This window comes from Phytophthora sojae, assembly GCF_000149755.1.
Source record: "Phytophthora sojae unplaced genomic scaffold PHYSOscaffold_4, whole genome shotgun sequence".
NCBI classification, from domain to species: domain Eukaryota; phylum Oomycota; class Peronosporomycetes; order Peronosporales; family Peronosporaceae; genus Phytophthora; species Phytophthora sojae.
The window spans coordinates 5,309,119-5,328,439 of NW_009258118.1; the positions used below are offsets into that span (position 1 = coordinate 5,309,119).

The 19,321-nt window shown below is 53.3% G+C and overlaps 7 protein-coding genes across 7 annotated transcripts; 5 read left to right on the forward strand and 2 right to left on the reverse strand.

Annotated features, from left to right (window-relative positions):
- Positions 1–353: 353 nt before the first annotated feature.
- On the forward strand, positions 354–5,043 carry PHYSODRAFT_559234 (hypothetical protein; the record flags this gene model as incomplete). Its single annotated transcript, XM_009529036.1, has 1 exon — positions 354–5,043. The coding sequence occupies one exon, from the start codon at positions 354–356 to the stop codon at positions 4,986–4,988; it is 4,635 nt and encodes a 1,544-aa protein (XP_009527331.1). The 3' UTR covers positions 4,989–5,043.
- A 55-nt stretch (positions 5,044–5,098) lies between these two features.
- PHYSODRAFT_301009 (hypothetical protein) lies at positions 5,099–5,410 on the forward strand (the record flags this gene model as incomplete). Its single annotated transcript, XM_009529037.1, has 1 exon — positions 5,099–5,410. One exon carries the CDS (start codon positions 5,099–5,101, stop codon positions 5,408–5,410), a length of 312 nt encoding a protein of 103 aa, XP_009527332.1.
- Positions 5,411–6,045: 635 nt separating this feature from the next.
- Positions 6,046–7,953, forward strand: PHYSODRAFT_502265 (hypothetical protein; the record flags this gene model as incomplete). Its single annotated transcript, XM_009529038.1, has 1 exon — positions 6,046–7,953. The coding sequence occupies one exon, from the start codon at positions 6,046–6,048 to the stop codon at positions 7,951–7,953; it is 1,908 nt and encodes a 635-aa protein (XP_009527333.1).
- Positions 7,954–8,868: 915 nt separating this feature from the next.
- On the forward strand, positions 8,869–10,899 carry PHYSODRAFT_504224 (hypothetical protein; the record flags this gene model as incomplete). Its single annotated transcript, XM_009529039.1, has 1 exon — positions 8,869–10,899. The coding sequence occupies one exon, from the start codon at positions 8,869–8,871 to the stop codon at positions 10,897–10,899; it is 2,031 nt and encodes a 676-aa protein (XP_009527334.1).
- A 144-nt stretch (positions 10,900–11,043) lies between these two features.
- PHYSODRAFT_386834 (pepsin-like aspartic protease A1) lies at positions 11,044–11,937 on the reverse strand (the record flags this gene model as incomplete). Its single annotated transcript, XM_009529040.1, has 1 exon — positions 11,044–11,937. A coding segment is annotated over one exon (894 nt), but the record flags the coding sequence as incomplete, so codon positions are not given.
- A 396-nt stretch (positions 11,938–12,333) lies between these two features.
- Positions 12,334–13,998, reverse strand: PHYSODRAFT_500583 (hypothetical protein; the record flags this gene model as incomplete). Its single annotated transcript, XM_009529041.1, has 1 exon — positions 12,334–13,998. A coding segment is annotated over one exon (1,665 nt), but the record flags the coding sequence as incomplete, so codon positions are not given.
- A 615-nt stretch (positions 13,999–14,613) lies between these two features.
- PHYSODRAFT_504542 (hypothetical protein) lies at positions 14,614–18,966 on the forward strand (the record flags this gene model as incomplete). The annotated part of the gene is made up of 2 exons (XM_009529042.1): positions 14,614–15,834; positions 18,163–18,966. 2 exons carry the CDS (start codon positions 14,614–14,616, stop codon positions 18,964–18,966), a joined length of 2,025 nt encoding a protein of 674 aa, XP_009527337.1.
- Between the last annotated feature and the right edge of the window lie 355 nt (positions 18,967–19,321).

Genomic DNA, 19,321 nt, shown 5'->3' on the forward strand with positions numbered 1-19,321 from the left:
TAAGTCGCGCCTGCTGCACTGTTAACATCAGCCTTCACAGCGTCATATTTTCTGATACTATGACAAACATATGCTTCCCGGCAGGTATATCGCTTCTGTCAGGATGTATCCATCTCTACATGATCACAAACCTGCTAAACCCAACTAGTTGTCAAATCGTATTAAGCAGGTATTAACTATCGTAGTCTATGGATGTCGCATCTATGCACCAAAATAGCGCTCCGCCTTCTCTCAGCCCGACAACAGAGGCAACAAACAACCAACAACCCAACACCTCGCCATCGGCCAGCTGCCCCAACGCCTGGAGTGCGCACTCCCGATTCGTCCCGAATAACTCGCTCGCCCACAGTAGCATGGCGCCGCCGCCCGCGGACGAGGATGGCGGCACCCCCACGGCCCCGTACGCGCTGCTGCAGCCGGCGCCGGCGTCGCCCTTCCTGGACGAGATCGACGCCGACAGCATCCTGGGCAGCGACGTGGTGGACGTCCACGTGGAGGACGCGACGGACGTCGGGGAGGACACTCTGAGCCAGATCCCGGAGGCCACCAAGCCCGCAGAGGGGGGGCCAAAGCAAGACGGGGAGGAGGACGTAGCCGAGTACCGCTACGTCCACCTGAACGCGCCCGAGAAGAACGCGGCGCTGGGCTACTGCAGCAACCTGGTCATCACGAGCCGCTTCACGCTGTACAACTTCCTGCCCAAGCTGCTCTTCTACGAGTTCAGCAAGCTGGCCAACGCCTACTTCCTCGTCATCTCCGTCATGCAGACCATCAAGCCCATCTCCAACACGGGCGGCTTCCCGGCCTCGCTGCCGGCGCTCTCCATCATCGTGCTCATCGACATGTTCTTCGCCTGCATGGAGGACTACAAGCGCCACAAGGCCGACCACATCGCCAACAACATGCCCTGCCAGCGATTCAACCGAGACGCGAGGGCCTTCGAGCCGGCCACGTGGCACACGCTGCAGGTCGGAGACGTGGTCAAAGTGGCCAACCGAGACCCCGTCCCGGCTGATCTGGTGATCCTCGGAGCCTGCGAGCCGGACCCGACCAACCCCGCGGGCATTTGCTACGTCGAGACCAAGTCGCTGGATGGAGAGACGAATCTGAAGCTGAGACAGGGACTTGAGGCCACCTACACGGCGCTGCTCAGTGACGCGGCCGTGGGGGACCTCAAGGGGACGGTGGTGTGCGAGACGCCTAACAACTCCATCCACCGCTTCAGCGGCTCCATGACGCTCGAGGGAGGCAAGAAGGAGGTCATCACGACCAACGCCATTGCGCTGCGCGGCTCGACGCTGCGGAATACCGAGTACATTTACGGTCTGGTCGTGAACACGGGCCCGGACACCAAGATCATGATGGCCTCGTCGTCCGAGCCCATGAAGTGGAGCAACATGGAGAGGCGCCTGAACAAGCAGATCCTGTACATTTGTATGCTCATGGTGGCGCTGTGCCTGACCGGCGCCATCTTGTCGACAGTTTGGAACACTTCGAATCTGGACAAGGACTCGCACAAGGGCGCGTGGTATTTGTACGACGGCAATTCAACGGCGGTCAAGTCACCGGTGGGGAACTTTGTGATCATGGTGCTGTACTACTTCCTGCTGCTGAACTCGTTCATCCCCGTGTCGCTGTACGTCAGTATGACGTCCGTGAAGTTCATGCAGTCGTACTTCATGAACAACGATTTGGAGATGTATCACGAGGAGACGGACACGCCGTGCCAGGTGCGCACCATGTCTTTGAACGAGGAGTTGGGACAGATCGACTACATCTTCTCGGACAAGACGGGCACGCTGACGTGCAACATCATGGAGTTCCGCAAGTGCTCGATTAATGGTGTGGCGTATGGATTGGGTGAAACAGAGGTTGGCATTGCCGCGCGTAAGCGCCAACAGGAAGAGGCTCCAACGACGTCTTCGTTCTACGCTGTGACCCCCGGCGGTGGCTATGCAGCTCCAATGAGGAAAGACCGTGTTGACACTGCGCCGGATTCAAACAACCCGCCTACGGACCGTATCGTGAAGGCGCCGTTCGTTAACTATCAGGATGACGCTCTCTTCGATGCCTTGGCACAGAAGAACACCTCTCAGGCTAAAGCTATTGGATCATTTTTCGAGCACCTGGCTGTATGCCACACTGTCATGCCTGAGCGAGCCCCGGACAACAGTCTTCGCTTGAGCGCATCGTCACCTGATGAACAAGCGCTCGTAGCTGCGGCTGCTTGCTTTGGCTACAAATTCGTGGCGCGTGGTCCCGGTAAGGCAATGGTGGAGTACTTTTCATGCGTGGACCACCCCGAAGACATGGTTTGCAACCAGCCAGTCGCGGGCCACGCTGTCGGCACTTACGAGGTCCTGGAAGTGCTCGAGTTTAACAGTACGCGCAAGCGTATGTCCGTTGTCGTAAAGGGCCCAGGTGGTGAATTAAAACTATTCTGCAAGGGAGCAGACACTGTTATGTACGAGCGCCTGAGACCGACCAACGACCCTTCCGTCAAGCAAACGCGCAATTTGACACTACAACACATGGAGCAGTTCGCATCTGAGGGACTGCGTACTTTAGTGATCGGTACGACCGACATTGACCGCGAGTTCTTCGAGTCATGGGTCATCCGCTACCGCACAGCTATCAATGATATGCGCCAGATTGATCTTCGTCGCAATGGCGAGGACAACGATATCGACCGGCTTATGGAGGAAATTGAGGTGAACCTTGATATCTTGGGCGCCACAGCTATCGAGGACCGACTGCAAGCTGAAGTGCCCGACACTATTTACAAGTTGCGCCAAGCGTCCATCAAGATCTGGATGCTTACGGGCGATAAGGAGGAGACGGCTATCAACATCGGCTTCGCTTGTCGCCTGCTAGCTTCAGACATTGAGCGGGTCGTGATTTCTGCAGATACACACCCGGACTTGGCTTCTATTGTAGATGAACTGGAAGCATACAGCCGTGAAGATGAAAATGAGGACACTTCTGCATCGACGCCCGCTGGAGGCCTCGCTACTATGTCGGTGACGTCTGATATTCGAAACTCCTCGGTCTCGATAAGAAACCAGCGCAAACGAATGACTCGCATCGAGAGTATGGCGGAGATGCCGCAGCAAGATCTAGCTTTGGTCATTGATGGCGAGACGTTGGAGCTGGCGCTGGAAGAATGCCCCGAATTGCTACTGAAGGTAGCTGAAAAGTGTGTGGCAGTGATTGCATGCCGCGTGTCTCCTGCCCAGAAGGCGCAGCTGGTGCGTCTTGTGCGCGATAACAACCCAGAAGTCCGAACGCTGGCTATCGGTGACGGCGCTAATGACGTCTCGATGATTCAAGCTGCACACGTCGGTGTTGGTATCTCGGGCCAAGAGGGAATGCAGGCCGCGAATTCGTCGGACTATGCCATCGCGCAGTTCCGCTTCCTGTCGAGGCTATTACTTGTTCACGGTCGCTGGAATTATGTCCGCATGGGCAAGCTTATCCTGTACATCTTCTACAAGAATGTCATTCTGAACTTGACGCAGTTCTGGTACATGATCTACACGGGCTACTCGGGACAGAAGTTCTTCCTCGAATGGGGACTCCAGGGCTACAACCTGCTCTTCACGGCTTTGCCGATCGTCCTGGTGAGCACCTTCGAGCAGGATGTGCCTGCGTGCCTCGCGCACAACTACCCGCTGCTTTACCGAATCGGCCAGGAGAACACAAACTTCAACACGAAGGTCGTGTGGGCCTGGATCACGTCGTGTGTGTGGGAGTCGCTCATCATCTGCTTCGGCGTCGTGTACGGCATGCGTTATTTGGTTACTGGAGGAGACACACCCACGATGTGGGTTTACGGATGTACATCGTTCACGATTGTGCTGATCGTGGTGACGCTGAAACTTTGTCTGCACCAGCAGATGTGGTGGCCAATCCACATCGCCATCTACATCGGATCTTTCATGCTTTGGATCGGCACAGCTGCCTTCATTTCCCACGGCAGGTCCATCAGCTCGTCCTACTGGAATGGAGTGTTCTCGAACACGTTCCGCATTGATGCGTTTTGGCTGGTGGTGCCGCTGCTCGTCGTCGCAGCGCTGTCACGTGACTTCATGTGGAAGGGCTACATGCGGATGTTCAGGCCATCGTACAAGCACCTGGCACAAGAAGTGTGTGCCTTTAACCTCACACATATCGCGGATCAACTACTCACGTTCCCGCCAGCAGAGAAGATCCCGGAGGACGCTTATGGCGGCGAGGCTGGTCGCGTCGCCGCTGGTTCTGTCCTGACGTCGAGCATGCGCGATACAACTGTGAGCAAGCCCGTCGCCCCTGCAGTCGTCATGGCGCCGCGTCCGCTCATTGGACGTCTTGGAAGCCGCCGCTCAACTACAAGAGGCAGCGCCTTCAGCTACGACGCCGAGAGCGTTATGGTGGAGTCGTTCATGTCCACGGACAGGTACGCACGCGACGCTAAGAGAACCAAGTCCATCTTCGACCGCCACGCAAGCCGCGGCTCGTTGGCGTTCCACCGCCTGCCGTCCGACTCCGATGGAGATCTCGAGGGACTGGCGGAAAGCACCCGTCCCACGCAAACGCGTTCCGGACGAGCAGCCACGACTGCGGATGTATCCCCACGACGATCAGCTGGCAACATTTTCCGCGGAGCCCGTCACGGTCAAGGACGAAGACGTTTCTTCTCGGTGTCGGCGCTCTCGGGTGATACAGCGTCAGGTCGAGCACGCGAGAACGCCACCGTCAACGCAGGAGGTCGAGCTCGGCCACCGGCGTTGAATCCTCTGGCTGAGAACGTGACCGTGAGCGACGCCGACTCGGACGGACTGCGCAGCTTCCATCGCCCGTCGACCAGCCGTCTGAGGACTCGGGGCTTCGAAAACCGCGCCATGTCCAACGACGATGTGTCGTATCACGCCCACGGCGACAGTACCAGCGTACCGCGCTCTCCTCTCGTGCGACGCTACACGAACCGAAGCATAGTATCGAATATGTAAGGCAGACGATGGATAGGAAACAACAACTAAATACATAAAAACACTTTGAACAGCTGGAGTTGAAGTTGGACGAGAGTGATTGTCATCCGCCTCCAAGACCCGAGCTCACCATGGCCACGAATCCCACACCCGCGAAGTGCAGCAGGACGTCGCCCATCCAGGTGTCGTTCACGCTGCCCAGCACCCAGCAGCCGGACGATAGTGCGGCCGCCAGCGACGACCTCGAGCGGCAGAAGCTCCAACTGGAGCGAGAGCGTCTCCAAATGGAGAGGGAGAAGCTCCAAATGCAGAAAGAGAAGCACCAGATGACTGCGCAAGACCAAACTGCAGAAACGGTAGGCCGAGACGGCGCTGGCCAAAGCTACGATGGCGGCGACCAAGATCGGGACGTACAGGCAGCTGATGAAAAGCGGCGTGTCTAGCGAGAAGATCACCGATCTCTACGAGGCCTTTGAAGAGATCGAGGAGGCCTGAGCTCAAGTTATCGAGAGGCCACTACTTACGTGATCAGCCCCCAATTATTGTCTTAGTGGTAAAGGTCTTTTAACTTTTCTTTTTGTCAATGAGGGATCGCATGACTGGTACTGTGCTGTGGCGACTATTTTGAACAGGCAGAGTCGATGGGCGCGAAACTGCGTTCACGTTCTTGACCAGCAGAGCGAGATCGCCCCAAATTATCCTCAAATCGACCTGCGATGGGTCCACACGTTTTCGACGTGGATGAGGCATTGGGGGCTATTATTGCAGCCCACGTGAGCAGCAAGGAACGCGTCTCAGTTTATCTTGCACCTTACTTGTGCGAGCGGAGAGGGAGGCCATGGCGTCGATAGCCAAGGTGCAAGTGAAGCAAGCTCAAGGCAGCGATCAGCAAGCAAGACACTCATGGGTGCCAGGGGTCTCAACTCAAGCCGCCTCGGCACGTTCTCAGCCAGCTGCTCGCGAAAGCCTGTACTTGGTGGGGCCAAGAGCCAAGAAGAAGCTGATAAGAGGACACATTTTCAACCTCGTTCGACGCCTCGTGCTCATCGCTGCTGCTATCCAGTACATCATCATTTCCATGGAAGCCTCGTGGAGCACGATTCAAGCATTGAAAGGCGCACACAATCCACCCGAGTCATTCCGAGTGTTCACAGCGACACTTATCTCCGGCTACGTCGGCAAAGGTCTCATTAGAGATAGCCCGCTGGTGCAAAAGGTGCTAGCTGGAGACACAACTCCTCGAGACTCCGCTTTGTTTCTCAACTCGAAGAATGAGACGTCGTTCCAGAATTGCACGGGCTTGCCAAAATTCAATCCCGCAATCTACAACTACGAGTACCTGAGCAACGCGTACCGCCAGATGGCTGGCGATGTGAAGTACAATGTCACTCTGCTGGAGGACTTGGAGCTGGTGCTCGTAGTCGTGGACTGCAGCTTCACCAATCTCAAGACTGGAGACAACGCGATGGTGCGATTCTTCAACTTGGTGCGCTCCCGTTCCGACCCCGAGAATTTGTACATGGTCACCATGTCGCTCAACGTGCAGGATTACGAGATTCGGGACCGCAACAAGAAAGGACCGTGTATTCTGACCATGATTGCGATTGCCCAGGACATGAGTGAGGGCAACATTGGCCAGTTCTACCTCATGGCACTGACATATCCGTATCAGAGAACAATGGAGTTTCAAGTATATGAATTCGCGGGGATAACTGAAGACAGCTATCTCGACTTACGCAGCGTGCCGCAAGACCCGCTCACTCAGCCAGTGAAGCATGTGGTGACGTCGAGAAAGCGGGGGTTCTTTGACGGGGAGGAGCAGTCGAACAACCGCTACATGTACACACTTCTCGACTCAAACTCGACAAGCGCACAGAGCCGATGGGAGTGGCTCGGAGAAGCCGTAATCTCGGATTCGTGGGCCTGGGTACACGGACTGCACTTCTTCTTTGGAATGCAAACCATCTTTTCGTTGGGCGTGTTGTGTCTTGTGGCATACCAGAACGCTCGCGCAGGCAAACTGTGGATCGGTGATCCGTTTGCGTCCGTTTCGACTGCTGGGCTCGTTTCACGCGGGGTTCTAGTCGTGATATCGTGGTACTTGAACTCGTTCTGGATGCTTTTCGAGTACTGTTTGTCAATTGGTGGACAAATCTCGAAAACGCAGATTGTTCGGGTTCACACGGAGCTGGTGCACGCCGACGTTCTGGTCGTGTACCTGAGCCTAGTTGGGCTGCTGAGCTCCGTTTTTCGAGAGCGAATCGATCCCTCCGTGGTCATCTTCCTGTTTGAAATCATCTATTCCAAGCATTTAGCCCTTCTGGCCTCAGCTTCGACGGTAATTCGCAAGGAGGTTGTGACTTACTCCGACAGTGTTTTCCGCTTAGGAGTTCCGAAAGTGTCGACCGCTGTTGCGAAGATGGCCCCGCTACGCTTGTGGACCGCCTTCCAGATTCCTCACGAAAAGGATAGTACGTTCCTCTTCGCGTCCTTCTTCCCCAACGCCATCTTACTGTCGATTATCGCGGGTTTTGCGATTCTACACAAGCTCTATCGGCGCTACTTTCCGGAGAAGAATCGACAGCGTTCGAGCGTGATGAGCACAGAGCGCTCATCAATCAATGATAGGACCGCGCTTGCAACGAAAGGCAACCTCACCAACTTTGAGATTTCAACAGGCGCCGAGCTGCAGACTCGGTTCGGCATCATCTCCGACTACAACAACTACGTGTATTTCAAGGGCATGAAGTTTGCGTCGGCTGATGGTGTGTACTGTTCTGGGTACGTGATAGTAAATGGGAAAATGCTGGTGAGCGTCAAACATCTTCTGTCAGTCGTGATGATCAAGACCACTCGATCGCGGCTAACGAACGTCTACGTGTACGAAGTGGAGGGCAACACGGTAAAGGATACAGCACGACTGGTGTATCCGGAAACATTCACGTGGTCGGATCTGTGGCGCCTGAATGTTACGGTACTGCTGTGAATTACAGCACGATTACATAAATCCTCGGGTGTGGTGCAGTAGTTCTAGGCAACCTGGCTAGTGAGATAATTCATTTTCGACTTGCATACTGCGCGTATCACGAGCTTCGAGGATCTTGTGAAGCCTAGCGATTGGCCCCAAAATTACCATGAAACTTCCTACGCGTCAGACTGGGAAGCTTTTAGCAAGGTCAGAGCATCGCTGCCGCAGTTATACGTTCACCCACCAAAGCAGCCTGATAGATACACGCAGTCGATTTATAATAAAAATGTCGCCCTCTTCAGCGCGTACTTAGTAACCTTAGCAATTGAAGTTGGTTATGTATCAACAAAGCATTTTTGCAGGGGTGTTGCTTTCTTGTTCTCCGCCGTCTCATGACGAGACTGCATTTTCCTGTTAGAATTTCCGCTCTACGACCTTTGCAATCCTTCTACATGTATCTCTGCCGTAGAAGTATGTAGTGGAATTGGAATCCGAATGCTGAAGTACTCCAAGCGAGCGAAGTGTTTTCGGTACTCGACTTCGCGACTTTCCAACAGTACTACGTAAAAAAAACTCCAGGCAGAGTACTATTACCATTTGTGTTCCGCTATGAGTCCAAACAGCCACAAGCAGCCAAAGTCGCTTCTATTCAAAGCATTTTGCTTGATCGCATCCGCACTCAGCAAGAATAGCAACGTACATCCGCTTCTATCTCGTCGAGGTGGGGCCCATTTTCGAACCTTCCTGCCACGACTGAAGCGGAGGAGTGCCGTCTCAAGCATGGCGTCAGGCGAAAACGATGCCAACTTCTGGAAAATGTCGCTATCGAAAGTCGAGGTGAACCACCAAGAAGTTGGACCGTCAAGACGCTCCGTCCGCTCGTCCATACTAAGCCGTGACAGATCTTACATCATTCGCGAGAGTCACAACCGAATGCTCCCGTCGTGGAAAGGCCTCACTGGCGGGCAATCGAGGTCAAAGCGGAAGTTCACTAAGTGGCAGATTTTCAACGTCGTGCGGCGCCTTGTGGTGATCGCCGCCGCGTGCCAGTATATCTACATTTCCATGCTGGCCACTTGGTGCACAATGGAGGTGCTACGTTCGATGCCCAATCCGACTCAAGTATTTGGAGTTTTCACTGCATCGCTCATCGCTGACTACGCAGGTGACGGTCTCATTCGCGACAGCCCGTTGGTGGATAACGTGTTGGATGGGGATACAACGCCCCGAGACTACGTCATTTATCTCGAGTCCAAGAGCCAAGTCTCGACCGAAAACTGTTCGCAGGTACCGCTATTCAACGCCAACATTTACAACCACGGCTTCCTCACGCACATGTACACGCAAATGATGAATGATACGAGCTACAACACAAGTGTTCTTACGGATCTAGAGCTTGTCGTAGTGGTCGTAGACTGCAGCTCAACACAGCTGAACAACGGAGATCCGTCAATTGTCCGGGTTTACAATGTAGCGCGGTCACGTGACGACCCAACCGATGTGTACTTGGTCATGGTGTCGCTTTCGATTCAAGACTACCAGATGTGGTCGTACAAGAAGTCTGGCCCAGCTCTCGTAGGTATGATTGCTGTGATACACGACATACAGGGGGATATCACCAAGCAGCTCTACATGATGGCGCCCACGTATCCGTATCAACGCTCGCTGGACTTCGAGATCTACGAGTTCATCAGGATAACAGAGGAAAGCTGTCGAGAGTTGCGGAGTATCCCAAAAGATCCAACGACACAACCTGTGAAGCATTTGGTCACATCGAGGAAGCGTGGGTTCTACGACGGCGATGTCCAGTCCAATATTCACTCCATGTACTCGCACCTGGATGTGACGAATGCTAGGAGCGCGCTGTATGAGTGGGAGTGGCTGGGAGAGGCCATCATCGAGGACTCGTGGGCGTGGGTGCACGGCCTTCACTTCATCTTCGGCATGCAGACTTTCTTCTCGCTACTTGTATTATTCCTCGTGACATACCAGAACATTCGCAGTGGTAAGATTTGGATTGGGGCTCCGTTTGCCTCGACATCGACTGCAACATTTGTGACACGAGGCATACTGGTGGTCATATCGTGGTATGTGAACTCGTTCTGGACGCTTTTCGAGTTCGCCATGTCCAATGCTGCCATACTCTCAGGCAGTGAAGGGATGTACGTCCACAAGGAGCTTGTACACGCCGATGTTCTCGTCGTATACCTCGGTTTGGTGGCGTTCCTGAGCTGGATGATTCGCGAGCGAATCGACCCCTCAGTCGCCATCTTTCTGTTCGAGATCATCCACAAGCACCGGCTCAGCTTTATCCGCATCTCACCTTCCGTGCTGCACGAGATCGTGACGAACTCAAATAGCGTATTTCGCCTCGGAGTTGCTGCTAAGACACCCGTCGTAGCTGCGATGGCCCCGCTGGACTTCTGGTCCGCCTTCCAGATCCCTAAAAAGGACGCTACGTTTCTCGCTGCTTCATTCTTCCCCAAGATCAGTCTCTTGGCAATCGTCATTTGCTATGCCCTCTTACGAAAGGTTTACCGGCATTTCTACCCGGAAGAGATCCACCAAAGATCGACCCGAAGCACGAACCGGTCGACGAACGAGAACGCTGCGATTGCGCAGAAAGGGAATTTAACCAACTTCGAGATCTCAACAGGCGCAGAGCTGCAGACGCGCTTCGGGATCATCTCGGATTACAAGAACTACGTGTATTTCAAAGGGATGAAGTTCGCGTCAGCCGACGGGGTCTATTGCTCGGGGTATGTCATCGTGAATGGGAGGTACTTGGTAAGTTCGAAGCACCTGATGGCGGTCGTCATGATGAAGTTGGTGGGAGCGCGCTTCACCAACGTCTACGCGTATGAAGTGGAAGGAAACACGGTGAAGGACACTGCCAGGCTGGTGTTTCCCGATACTTTTACGTGGTTCGAGTTGTGGCATTTGAATGTCAACGTGCTGCTTTAGCGATACTAAAGTAAAAGTAATGATTAGAGCTTCGCGGATCAAGGGGCTGACCCCGGGTAAGACCACCTAAATTGCAGCGGTGTTGTATTTTCAGACTGTGCTCTTTCCTTGACAGCTTCATACTCCTGGGTGATCTTTTCAATTAGCCAGTGCCAATCCAATCCGAGGTGCGTTGCCACTCATGTCAAAGACAGCGTAGTACTTGCCGAGGAACGCCGTCCCGAGAACCCATGATGGAATTCCTCCGACGAACGCCAGCATACACTTCTCACCCACTCGCAACATGTATTCCTCCTTCGAGATCGAGAAGGCATGCCCGTTCAACACAAACGTAATCTCTGGCGGACTGGACTCGCAGTCAATGGAGTACATTCCCACCCCCGGCGCTTCCTCTTTCGCGCCCAACGTCTTTGCTACGCTCGAGATCGCTTCCGATGGTCCAAAAATGTAGGCGCCCATAGTGAAAAATGTGGCTGCGGAGTCCACGGACATTGTAGTCTCTCCTACCTGAACTTCATCAAGCCTCACCGCCCACACATTAGGCGATACAGTGTTGATATACACCAACTCGCCCTTGAATCGACTCGCATCATACGATCCAAGCAGGAGCTCGCCCAAGTTGCCGCTCCTTCCGATGTAGAGCGAAAACATCTTGCTCTCCAACAGACCTAGGCACAGTAGATGATGCAGTGGCGTCTCGACGCCTGCCTGGCTCGCAGCGTCAAAGCCCAGTCCGAAGATCCCGTCGTACGGTGCATACGGGTATCCAGGCCCCAGGCGACTCGTGTCACTCGCTTCGCCGAAGAATTGGCTTGGCATTTCCACGTCGCCGATTCCAAGCACGTCACCCGACAGAATTCCAGTAACGTAGGGCGAGTTGAAGTAGGATCCGTTGGCTTGATACGTCGACGACGCACTGTGGTTGTAAAGGTGGTGAGCCCCTGGTGTCTGTGCAGGGACCCACACGTCGCTGGTCATGACGTCGAAAGCCACGTTAAAAGTCTGTGGAGGTGTCCCCAGCGAGATCGCGCCGTAGTGAATATACCCCCGGGAGTGAAGAACGACGCGGTGATGGCCCGAATCTGTCGGTATCTGGGGATTGGAGAGCGTTGCAGCGACCGGAAGGCCCTTGAACGAAGATGACCACACCTGGGAATGCTTCGAGTGGGTTGCCACCCCCAATTCCCACGGGTGGGCGAAGGCCACCACTTGAACCATGAACAGCGAGGTGGCGACTATGGTCGCCGTCAGCACCAAAGCAAGACGCCTAGATGATCTCTCCCTCATGTGAACCAGCGGCGCAGACTCAAGGTGGTAGACGTCAAAGTGAGAGGAACCTCCTGGGTGCTTCAAAGTACAAAAAGAGGTACTTTTGACCACCATCCACTCCATCGAATTACAGTCATTCCATTGGAGTTGTTGTAGAGCCGCTCGGGTGGGAGAAGAATTGGGCGTACTACCTCCCAATGTCCGTCCAATCATACTAACAACACCCAAGCAAGCTCTCTCGCTGCATCGCGTCACGATATGGCCGTCAATTTGGCCGATCACCACCAGATCCGTTCTTGGGATCGCCATCCAGTGCAGCTTGTATTGTGCCATATAGTGCGCACCGTCGTCCTCCACCATCTTCATGAGCCCAAACGCTTTCAACGTGTCCGCCTTGTAGCAGAGCCTACCGTCCTCCCACACGTACCCACTGAGCAAGATCATCTTACAGCGAGCCCCCAGCGTTGTATCTACACAACACGGAGCCAGTAACAATGCCAACGACCCATGTACCCACCGTACCGATATAACAGCCCCCAGAGATCGAGTTGCAGTGATCACAAAGACAATTCCGAGGACGATGATCCCATGACCCACCAGACTCCAGACGTAGTACGAGACGGCCTCTGCTACCGGCTTCGATTCTTTGAGACTGGACCGATTCAAACTCGTTAGGTACGCATGCATTGCAGCCGAGCAAATGCACTCCCCGAGCAACGAAGTCTCATAGTTAAACAATAGGCGCTTGATGAAACATCGCGGGGTTTCCCCCATCCAATTCGTGGCCTCCACCATCTCGAACAGAATTGACAGCACGCCGGATAAATTATACCCGAGAGAAATATACTGCAACTTCGCGAGAAGTCCGTCCTGTGCGATCAATAGAAACAAATCGCTCATCAGACCTTCCACAAGCAGGTACAATAGAGCGGCACGGTGATAATTTCTCGCTCCGTGAGCCGACAGTCGCATACTCTCTTGAACGTAAACTACAGCGTCCTTGAAGGCCATAGACTCGTGGAGGTTCTTACATCGCCGCCCGTATCGCTGGCAGGAAACGAAGCTTCGTCGGAGCACGTTTGACCGATAGAAAATCCAGATTGAACCGAAAAATCCGTACCAATATGACCGACGATATGAGGAATCCCCTACATCTGTGGCCAGACTCTCCCCATTGCTATCATACGTGCCAAGCCCTCGTACATGCACATACCCGATATTGTCACTTGCACAGAATGTGCCCCCAGCTTCCTCGTAAAACGCGTAGTACCCGATACTCCCATGGTAGAAATAGTAGTCGAGGTAATAGCTGTTCTCGGCGCAACTAGCTGGCGTGGTGGATGAAGGTGGCCCCGGCTTCGACCCTAAGACATACGCGCCGTGGATATTGTATTGGGGCACGACGAAGTGGCAAACCCGACCGTGTTTCACATGGTAATAGTACGTGACCCCGACGTTCCACCACGTCTGCGCGATCTCCAACCCTGTCATGGGGCAAAGCGTCTCCATATTCGCAGTGTGTTTTATTGCAGAGGCTGGAACTACGAGATCGTCGGAGATTTTGTGCGGGGTCACGAAGCGCAGGTAGCTGTCGGCTTGGAGGAGCAACGGCATTAACCCGATGCACGTCCAGACAATCATCAGCACCTTTGTAGCAGTGAACCAGCTCTCATCGCCCTCCGCTTGCTCACGGATGACGCGTGGCAGACTTTTCCGATCATCCACGCAGTAGACCACCGCTGAGCCCCGTCGTGACCCAGACGCGAATCGACTGACGCTCGTGGCCGACTTGACCCTCGCGACAAACGTTGGCCGCCTGCTGGTCCTCATTCTTCTGCGTCCAGGTGTGGTTTATCCTCGAAGCTAGCATGCGGGTGGTATTTACTATGCAAGCTGCGTTCGGTAACGGATACAAAAGCTATAAACGCAAACGCATGGGACGGAGACCAAATTTATGTACGTTGTCAAACGTGTTCGGAGCTACATGCAGTACGTAGATGGCGATCTATCAATTGTATTGGGATTCTACAGGGTGGCCATATATTTCAGTGGACTTATGATCAACTCAGCTAACCTTACCATTCATAGGTATCGCACATCGTTCGAGCTGGCGAGGGAATAAAGCCGAATTCGACCACTTCGAGGTTGCGAACGATCATGCTGATCGAAGCGAAGCCGTTGAATTGACTGCAGCCCTGTGAGACCAGATACTGTGGCAAACTCTGTTTACAGCGTTGACTTGCTCGGTTTGGATCGTTGTGTGGCTGTTTTTAGCGTTTGGCTTCAGCTTTCATTTCTTATGATAGATCTTGTCGGTGTTTTGTCATTGTCTATTCCCAAAAGTGACCAAGCTCTGACCCGCGCTTGGCGACATTTGTGACGTCGACAGCAAAGAACCGAGAGTTTTTAGCGATGGTGGAAGTGTCGACGCCTCAATTCCGGCAGATGGGGGCCAAGAGCAAAAAGTACGTCGTGCAGACCAAGCAGAAGCGCACCATCACAAAGTGGCAAGTTTTAACCCTGGTACGACGGCTGGCAGTGATTGCCGCTGCAATTCTGTACATTCACGTCTCCATGATGGCAACTTGGCACATGATGGAAGTGCTGCGGGATATGACCAACCCCACCCAATCGTTCGCAGTGTTCACGTCTTCACTAATCGCTGGCTACGTTGGTGACGGCCTCATTCGAGACAGCTCACTGATGCAGGAAGTGTTAGGTGGAGATACCACACCTCGTGACTACATGCTGTTCCTTGAATCCGAGACGAAGACTTCAACCGAGGGCTGCTCCGACGTCCCGCTCTTCACTTCAGAATTGTACAACTACCAGTTCCTGGGCCATGGTTTCTCTGAAATTGTGAACGACACGAGCTACAACATCACAATTCTCAAAGACCTGGAGCTTGTGGTGGTGGTGGTAGACTGCACCTTTACGCCACTGACGAAAGGTGATCGGTCGGTTGTCCGGGGTTATGACCTAATGCGCTCCCGTCAGGACGCCAGTGAATTGTATTTACTCATGGCCTCCATGTCTGTGCCAGACTATGAGGTACGTGCGCACCATAAGTTTGGCCCCGGCCTGCTGGGGATGCTCACGGTGGTCCACGACATGCGTGATACCGATTTGGAGCAGTTTTACCTGGTGTCTCCGACGTACCCGTACCAGCGTTCCTTAGACTTCGAGCCCTACGAGTTCGTCAGGGTAACAGGAGGGTATCTGGAGCTGCGTAGTGTACCCCAAGATCTACTCACACAACCAGTTAAATACGTGCACACAACGAGAAAACGAGGATTCTACAATGGTGACGTTCAGTCCAACATCAACTTCATGTACACGCTACTGGATATCGAGGACGCCAAGACCGTCATGACCAAGTGGGAGTGGTTTGGTGAGGCTACGACCACCGACTCGTGGGCGTGGGTGCATGGACTCCACCTCTACTTCGGGTTACAGACGATTTCTTCGCTCGTTGTGCTGAGTATCATCAGTTACCACAACTTCCGCGCGGGTAAAATCTGGATCGGTGACCCCTTCGCCTCCGTCTCAACCACGACGTTTGTGGTGCGAGGTGTTCTGGTGTTGGTTTCCTGGTACACGGACGCCTTTTGGTCGATATTTGAACTAGCGATGGCTAATGGAGCCGCGATGTCAGAGAACGAGATCGTTTACCTCCATAAGGAGCTGGTGTACGCAGACGTTCTGGTCGGGTATCTCGGCTTGGTTGGGATTCTCAGTTCCGCAATTCGAGAACGGATCGACCCGGGGATTACAATTTTCCTGTTTGAGGTTGTCCAACTGTTTCGACTCCAAATACTGCACGCGTTTTCTTCAGTGGTGGATACACTTGTGTCTTGCTCGGAGAACGTTTTTCTTCTCGGTAATATATCGGTGCCAGACGCAGTTTACAACATGTCCCCCATGGACTTCTGGTCCGCCTTCCAGACCCCAGCGATGGATTTCGTATTTATTTCCGCCTCCTTTTTCCCACGAACTATTTTACTGGTCTCAGTTCTGGGCTACGCAATTTTGAGGGAGATCTATTGGCGCTACTACCCCGATGAGGCCCATCCGTTATCAGGTCAAAGTGCGAATAGATCGGCGAACGAGAAGGCCGCACTGGCTCAAAAGGGTCACTTGACCAACTTCGAGATCTCGACGGGCGCTGAGCTCCAAACCCGCTTTGGTATCATCTCGGACTATAGCAACTACGTCTTCTTCAAAGGCATGAAGTTCGCCTCCGCAGATGGGGTTTATTGCTCGGGGTACGTGATCGTCAACGGCCGAATCTTGGTGGGGTCGAAGGGAATTGCTTGCAATTTCGATGATGAAGTCTTTTGGCGTCCGTTTCGCGGCTGTGTATGCATTCGAGGTGGAAAGAAACACTATCAAAGATACCGCTCGACTCGTGTATCCCGAGACATTCACATGGTCGGATCTGTGGCACTTGAATGCCGCGGTTCTGCTATGAAAGTTTTGTCACCTGAACCTGCGAATAGAGAGAAACTACTTAAGTAAATGCAACAGTTTTTGCTGCTCGAGGAAGATACGCATTTTCTCCACTGCGCCCGATCGTGGCTGTTTTTAGCCTACTCGAGGTTGTAGTACTATCGTCTATTTTCCCGCCACACTGACTGCCTAGCCAACTCACTCTTTGGATAACCTCAGACCTGAATAGAAGTCACAAAGCACGCCATGCCAGAGGTACCGCTCTCGTCACTCGATGCCCCGCCACTGCATGCCAAGAGCAAAACGCGCTCGCTGTGTACAGCCTTGTTCGGGCGCGACAAGAAGTACGTCGTTCAGACCAAAACCAAGCGCACCATCACCAAATGGCAAGTTTTCAACATCGTCCGTCGGCTCCTGGTCATCGTCGCTGCAATTCTGTACATCTACACCTCCATAGTGGCGTCATGGCGGATAATGGAAGTTTTGCGGGATATGACCACCCCCACCCAGTCTTTCGGAAGTTTTACTGCATCCCTTATCGGCGGCTACGTGGGGGATGGTTCAATCCGAGACAGCCCACTGGTGCAAGGCGTTTTAGGTGGGGACACTACGCCGCGAGATCACATGCTGTTTCTCGAGTCCGAGACGGAAACCTCCGTCGAGAATTGCTCCAATGTGCCGCTTTTCACTCCCGACCTGTACAACTACGAATTCCTGACCCAGGCATACTCGGAAATTGTGAGCGATACCAGCTACAACATCACCATACTGGATCAATTAGAGCTTGTCGTGGTGGTGGTGGATTGCAGCTTTACTCCTCTCACCGAGGGCGATCGCTCATCAGCGCGCGTCTTCAACTTGGTTCGATCTCGGAATGACCCTTATGATTTATACGTGGTTGTGGTTTCACTGTCTGTGCAAGACTACGAAGTACACGCGCACAGCGAGTTTGGGCCAGCGCTCTTAGGCATGCTCTCTGTAGTTCACGACCTGCGGGAAAATAATCCAGAGCAGTACTACATGGTAGCTGAAACCTATCCGTACCAACGCTCGCTGGAATTCGGTCTCTACGAATTTGTAGGATTGAGCGGTGGATATCTAAAGTTGCGCAGTATTCCAGAAGACCCACTCACAGAGCCGGTTGAAGAGGCCCTCCTAACGAGGAAACGTGGCTTCTACAATGGTGACATCCAGTCCAACATGAACTTCATGTACACGTTACTTGACGCGAAAGATGCGAAAACTGCGTTGACTACGTGGGAGTGGTTCGGCAAGGCTCGCATCTTTGACTCGTGGGGGTGGGTACATGGCCTTCACTTCCTTTACGCACTGCAGATGATGCTCTCCCTCATCGTACTTTCAATTGTAGGCTACCACAACTTCCGTTCTGGTAAGGTTTGGATCGGTGACCCATTCGCGTCAGTCTCCACTGCAACATTCGTCGGACGAGGAATTTTGGTGTTGATTTCGTGGTATGTGGACTCGTTCTGGTCGATTTTCGAGTTAGCTATGTCGGACGGCGCAGTCCTATCCGGGAACGACCAGGTCTACATCCACAAGGAGCTCGTGTACGCAGACATTTTGGTCGTGTATCTGGGTTTGGTTGCACTGATTAGTTCAGCCATCCGAGAGCGAATCGACCCCGGGATTGCGATTTTCCTGTTTGAGATTGTCCAGAACAACCGATTCCATATTTTCCACGCGTCTTCAGAAGTTTTCAACGCGCTCGTGTCATATTCCGATAGCCTCGTTCTTCTTGGCAACGAGGTGGTGCCGGATGTGGTTGATGCCATTTCCCCCATGGACTACTGGTCGGCCTTCCAGATCCCAACGATTGAGTTCAAGTTCATCGCTGCTGCATTTTTCCCTAGAACTATTTTACTCTTCTCAATTATCGGCTACGCGTTATTGAGGAAAATCTACTGGCGCTTCTACCCCGAGGAGATCCATCCGCTATCGGGTCAAACCGTGAATCGGTCCACGAACGAGGAAGCGGCGCTGGCTCAAAAAGGCCACTTGACCAATTTTGAGATCTCGACCGGTGCAGAACTGCAGACGCGGTTTGGTATTATCTCGGACTACAACAACTACGTCTACTTTAAAGGAATGAAGTTTGCATCGGCAGACGGCATCTACTGCTCGGGGTACGTAATCATGAACGGGAAGTTTTTGGTAAGCTCGAAGGATTTACTGGCGATTGCAATGATGAAAGTGGTCAACACGCGATTCACGGTCGTATACGCGTACGAAGTTGACGGCAACACGGTGAAGGATACAGCGCGGCTGGTGTACCCCGAGACTTTCACTTGGACGGATTTGTGGCATTTAAACGTGTCCGTGTTGCTCTAGAGGAGGTAACCATTTGGCGTGCACTGGAGGATTGAACTTAGTTTATCGAACTCGTAAACGCAACACAAGGTCAGTCATGAAAATTTTACTCATATTTTGCAGAGAAAAGCTAGATTAGTTGTTGTCAGGAACACTTCACATTTCCAGCAGAGAATTCTTACTGGCAATAGCCCTAGCGACTGCAGATTCGTCAGCCGAGACCAGTTCATTCTTTTCTTGCTCACGCAGTCACCAAAAGTCTTCCAAGTCTTCCAACGCCAAATCATGGCCCCATCCACCCCGTTCACGCCTCTCTGCGGCCGCCTTGTCCAGTAGGTGGACGATTCCAAAATGCCCTCCCTCAAGCGCTTTCTCG